Source organism: Borostomias antarcticus (assembly GCF_949987555.1).
Source record: "Borostomias antarcticus genome assembly, chromosome: 18".
NCBI classification, from domain to species: Eukaryota; Metazoa; Chordata; class Actinopteri; order Stomiiformes; family Stomiidae; genus Borostomias; species Borostomias antarcticus.
In genome coordinates this window covers 15,050,996-15,056,951 of record NC_140251.1, presented here as the reverse complement: position 1 = coordinate 15,056,951, position 5,956 = coordinate 15,050,996, and the positions used below count along the sequence as shown (strand labels likewise).

Below are 5,956 nucleotides of genomic sequence, written 5' to 3'. Positions count from 1 at the left end.
CAAAAAAAAGAGGGTGTTGTAAAAAAAATGTTTTCAGAAGGGGGTGGGGGGTGCGGGGGTTGTAAGGGCAGGCAGGGGTCAGGAGTGGTCTTTGTTGGACATTTCTCAGTATGAACTGCGCCGAATGGGACACGTCTCCAACCGAACTGACCTATGTAGCACTTCACTTCGAATTAGTTTGTCACGATGAAGACTGACCCCGTTTTGGGCAGTTAACCTTCATTGTTAGTTCCTATTAACAAACGTGATGCTACAGCTCAAGCATGGACGGAAAAACCCTGAGATGTTGTTTCACTAACATCTCCTTCCTCCTCTCCTCCTTCCTCCTCTCCTCTGCTCCTCCTCTCTGCTCCCCCAGGTGCGGTACTGCCAGGCCCTCAGCGAGGAGGAGAAGAAGGAGCTGCACATGTTCAGTGTCCAGCGGAAGAAGGAGGCGCTGGGGAGGGGCACACTCAAACTGCTGCCCCGGGCACTTCTACACAGCGTCTGTGAGCACGTACGTACACCGTCCTATCCACACACACACACATACACACACACGCACACACACACATACACACACACACACACAGACACACACACACACACATACACACACACACACACGGACGGACACACGGACACACACACACACACACATACCATAAACCACTGTATATTGAGAAGCACGTAGTAGAGTCTATTGCCCTTGTTGTCTTAACTGCACTTTTAAGCACTGACTGTAAATATGAATTTCCTGAAAAGGACTAAATAAACTAAACTAAACTAGAGAGCTATAGGCTCTCCTCAACTTCCTGTCCCTCCGTGAGTATCAGGCACACAAAAAAAGCTGCGTATATCAACCATGCTGTGTAAGAGATCCTGAAACATATGCCGGATTTGCAGCCATGCAGACAGACGCAAAAAGCCTCTCTTGACCTGTTTGCTGTTCCAGTGTGTTGGTCCTATGTTTCGGCACAATGTTTTATTCACTATTTACAACGGTTTGCGAGCAGCCCGGGGGTGACCGTTAAACCTTGTCAAAACACGGTCCCAGCACGGCTGCTCTTCTCTCGACCTCACTCCCCTCCCAGATAAAGACTTTTCTTTCTCTCCTCTCTGCATGAGCCTATTTGACAGCCTGGCTCTTTTCCATGTGACTGGGGTCCCTATGACTATGCTTCTGTGTGTGTGTGTGTGTGTGTGTTTGTGTGTGTGTGTCCCCACATGGCACCCAGACCGAGGGGAGAGAGAAGCGAAACACACATCGACCGCAGTGCAACCACAGGCCCTGCGGTCATAATTCCCTCAGTTAACAGATGCCACATGAACTGACATGGCTACACACAGATGGAGGCGACTGGGCCTTGTACTGTATCTCTGCCCCGCCCCCTCTGCTCTGTCTCTGTGTACACCAATGGGACTCAGTGGTCATGACCCTCTAGTTTCCATGGTGGAAGCCAAATAGGATACTGTTGCTAACCCCAACAGTCCATGTATGTTGTTGCATAAGGCTTGGACAAGGCCATAGATGTCACAGTATCATTTGTGATTGCGTAATTGACAGATTAATGGTTATAATGCTTCTCAAACTGATTCATGGCAGTTACAAAATCCATGTTTGTAGAGGTCACGAAACTGACGCACATTTCTGCAATAACGACACACCATAGCAGTATGAACAAAGTAGGGATGCACCGATATGAACATTTTGGCCGATATCGATAACAGATATTAACATTGCTGTCATGGCCGATAACCGATATTTACCGATGTCGATATGTTCTGTATAAAAACAAGTTTCTATGATAATTCTTTTTTTATACATACTGAAAAACACATGGAAACACCGTCTTTATTTCCAAAACAGAAAGATAAATCATAGATTTACTGCATTGTTTCCTCTCAAAAACAACACCCACAACAGCAGCTAGCTAAAAATTATCGGCTGTTTTGCATATCGTGCATCCCTAGAACAAAGTGAAGCTTATGTGTTCCTTTGTCCGTTCCATGTCCGTTTGCAGTGCGGCGAGAACATCAACGGCGGAGAGATGGCGGTGTTCGCCTCCAGAGCAGGCCCAGGACTGTGCTGGCACCCAGCATGCTTTGCCTGCTCCACCTGTAGCGAGTTGCTGGTGGACCTCATCTACTTCTACCAGGACGGCAAGGTCCACTGTGGCCGACACCACGCCGAGCTGCTCAAACCTCGCTGCTCGGCCTGCGATGAGGTGAGATAGGGAACACACTACTGACCACTGTCTGACTGAGAAAACACTCGAACATCACAGCTCAGCCTTTAGTTTGACAGTGTTCAAACACATCGGAGATCCTCACGGTCTTCGAAATCTGTACGTTAAAGCGTGTGATGACTGACCCAAGCGTTCGTTGGTGCATCGACGCTTACGTTTACAATCCTAACGGTTTGTTTGTTTCCTCAGATCATCTTTGCCGACGAGTGCACCGAGGCGGAGGGCCGCCACTGGCACATGAAGCACTTCTCCTGTTTCGAGTGTGAGACCGTGCTGGGCGGCCAGCGCTACATCATGAAGGACGGGCGGCCATATTGCTGCGGCTGTTTCGAGTCGCTCTATGCCGAGTACTGTGAGGCCTGTGGAGAACACATTGGTAAGACTCTACCCCTGGAGGTGGCCACTCGGACTGGACGGTTGTCAGATTGTCGCAGTACTTCACTGCTTTTGCTACTGTCAAAATAATGCACTGAAATGGCACGCTGTTTGATAAGACACTTTGTGGGTGTTAACAGTGCATTTCTGGGATTCTGTCAGGCCGCCACACTTGACACCTGCAAATTATTCCGTATATCACACAAGTAATGGCTCATATGATATTCCTCTCCTACATATATGTAGAGTACGTTCACTCCAACCTCTCTCTCTTTTCCGACCAGGTGTGGACCATGCCCAGATGACCTACGACGGGCTCCACTGGCACGCCACTGAGAGCTGCTTCAGCTGTGCCCAGTGTAAGAGCTCCCTGCTGGGCTGCCCCTTCCTGCCCCGCCAAGGTCGCATCTACTGCTCCAAGACCTGCAGCCTGGGCGAAGACGTCCACGCCTCCGACTCCTCCGACTCCGCCTTCCAGTCGGCGCGCTCCCGCGAGTCTCGCCGCAGCGTGCGCATGGGGAAGAGCAGCCGCTCGGCCGACCAGTGCCGCCAGTCGCTCCTCTTCTCGCCCTCGGTCAACTACAAGTTCCCCGGCTTCACCGCTGACGCGGACAGCGACACCCTCACCAACAAGTTGGTCCACATGAGCCTGTCGGACGAGCGCTTCTGGCGGGGCCGCGGCGAGGACACCGAGGCCCCCGAGGACCAGGAGGAGGAGTGGGCCGAGCATGAGGACTACATGACCCAGCTGCTGCTCAAGTTCGGCGAGCACGGGGTCTTCCAGCAGGCCGACGACCCTCGGCCGACTGACCTGTGGATGACAGAGGCTGAGGTCAAGCTGAAGCAGGAGGTCAAGGCTGGGAGCGTTGGTGTTGGAGGTGTTGGAGGTGGAGGCAGAGGGGGTAGCCAGAGCCTGGCCAGTAAGAAGTACCAGGCTGACATGTACTGGGCCCAGTCCCAGGACGGGCTTGGGGACTCGGCCTACGGCAGCCACCCGGGCCCAGCCAGCAGCAGGAAGATCCAGGAGCTGGAGCTGGAGCACGGAGCCAGGCCAGTCTTCCAGAGGGAGGAGAAGCAGTGGTACGATGACTCCCTGGAGTGCATCACGGACCAGCTGAAGCAGACGGAGCAGAGCGTACGAGACTCCATGGACTCACTGGCACTTTCCAATATTACTGGTAAGAGATAGGATTCTACTGGGGCGCCCCGGTAGCTCACCGGGTAAGGCGCACCCCATATGAAGGCTAGTCCTTTGCCCGGCGGACCCGGGTTCGATTCCCGGCTTGGGTCCTGTGCCGCATGTCCTCCCCTCTCTCTCTCCCCCACGTTTCCTGTCTCTCTCAAACTGTCCTGTCCCATTAAAGCTGAAAAGCCCTAAAAATATATCTTTATAAAAAAAAGAGAGATATGATTCTACTGAGCTCCTAAAATACACAGTCCCTAACTCACCTTCCGTTTTAAAACCTCCAGAAATAGAATTGTGGAGGGCGAGACTAAACACTTTGTAGATGCAGTACGTCTCGCCTCATTGTTTTTCCCTCTTCTTACAGGGGCCTCAGTTGATGGCGACAGTAGGGACAGGCCGCTGGTGTACTCCTTACAGAACTTCCAGGAGCTGGACACAGAGGACTGTGAGAAAACCAGCAACATGGGAACCCTCAACTCCTCCATGTTACACAGAAGTGCCAGTTCCCTGAAGAGCCTTACATCTGAGCTGGAGCAGGAGGTGAAGGAGAATGTACCTGAGGAAGATGAGGAGGAGGAGGACCCTCTCCCAGAGGAGAGGCCCAAACCCCCTCACCTCCCTGCGCTGAGGAGGACACGCTCCCAGTCCAGGCCCCAGCAGGTCAAGTTTTCCGACGACGTTGTGGACAACAGTCGCTATGGCGACCTGCCGGTTCGCCAGCCCCCCATGAGTGAGCGGACCCGGCGACGGGCGTACCACTTTGAGGAGCAAGATCAGGAGTTACGCGCTGGCCACCATCATCACCATCATCGTCATCACAGCCACCACAGGAGGCACCGCAGTCGCAAGTCCCGCTCGGACAACGCTCTCCACCTGGTGCCCAAGGACAAGGCCTGCACGGTCTACAGAGAGGACCACAGAGGGCATGCCCTCAGCCAGAAGGGGCCCCAGGCCTTCCTGGCCGGCCAGCAGGGCTATGGCCAGCCCCACCACCACGCCCATCCTCCTCAACCCCACGCCACCTCAGACTATGGCCTGCAGGGTCCTGCCATGGAGAGGTTCCTGGGGCTTTGCGGGGAGGATGACGACTGGTGCTCCACCTGCTCCTCTTCGTCCTCCGAGTCCGAGGAGGAGGGCTTCTTCCTGGGCCAGCCCATCCCTCAACCCAGGCCCCACAGACACTACTACGCTGACAACCTGCCCAGCCCTGTGGCAGGGCTGCCCTCCCCCCCTTACAGCCCACGGACTAAGTCCAAAAACAAGAAGGGGCACAAGGGCAAGAACTGTATTATTTCATAAGACTTTTTTGTGTTGCATTGGTCCCCTGCTTTAAATGATACTCTGTAGTGATCTACCCCCTGTATCTCATTGCCACTATCTGAAATATGAAAACAGCCTGCTTCTTGCTACGAACGCCATGAGTACTTTCGCCAACTGGATGTACATATAAACATAGCACTGGTCTGCATCCCCTATTGATGGAATTCTAACACAAATAATACATTTTGATGGTGTAATCAATAATGCAATATTATCAACTGCCAACAAAGTAACAAAGTAATTCAAAGCAAAATGTATTTATAAAGCAACATCTAGAGACTAACTGAAATGATTATTTAACAGTGCAGATATTAATGTATATATTGTAAAGTTCAGATACATAACGGATATTTTTTATACCCCAGAGTTCCAAAAGCTTTTTGTAGTGGAATGGCATTGAGATTAAACTGTTGGCAGTTATCCCAGTCTCTTTTGTTAATCAGGGTCTTAAACATGAAATAATGATGTACTGTCAACAGAGGCTTGACAGAGTATGACCCTTACTATCAACATCCTGTATGTGCTACTTTTTAATTTAGCCTTATGCAACCCTGACACTTGGGTGACACCATTATGTATTATATAGGGCCTGGTTGGGTGGACTATTTTATTTATGGGTCATATTGTTATGTAAACAGATCATTGTAATCTGTATAAATGTAAAAACTGGAATATAAGGCTAAGATTGACGATAATTGTAATAAAAAAATATATTATGAAGAGAGACTTGTTATTCTGGTGGCATGGTTCAAATCCCAAAATGGGTTGGTAAGGGTGTGCCAACAGACAAGTATTTCAATTCCATGTGTCATTCGGCACTTTTATTCTTCCCAAGAAAGGCAGGTTA

The 5,956-nt window shown here is 51.0% G+C and overlaps 1 protein-coding gene across 1 annotated transcript in view; it reads left to right on the top strand.

The window, feature by feature from the left end:
* prickle1a (prickle homolog 1a) overlaps positions 1–5,088 on the top strand; it is a gene marked incomplete at both ends in the record, with an annotated part of 8,924 nt that extends 3,836 nt beyond the window's left edge. The window contains 5 exons of the mRNA XM_084452894.1: positions 359–496; positions 2,004–2,207; positions 2,418–2,604; positions 2,888–3,781; positions 4,154–5,088. Coding sequence (XP_084309020.1) covers positions 359–496; positions 2,004–2,207; positions 2,418–2,604; positions 2,888–3,781; positions 4,154–5,088 — 2,358 coding nt within the window. The remainder of the gene's footprint in view (positions 1–358; positions 497–2,003; positions 2,208–2,417; positions 2,605–2,887; positions 3,782–4,153) is intronic.
* Positions 5,089–5,956: the final 868 nt, after the last annotated feature.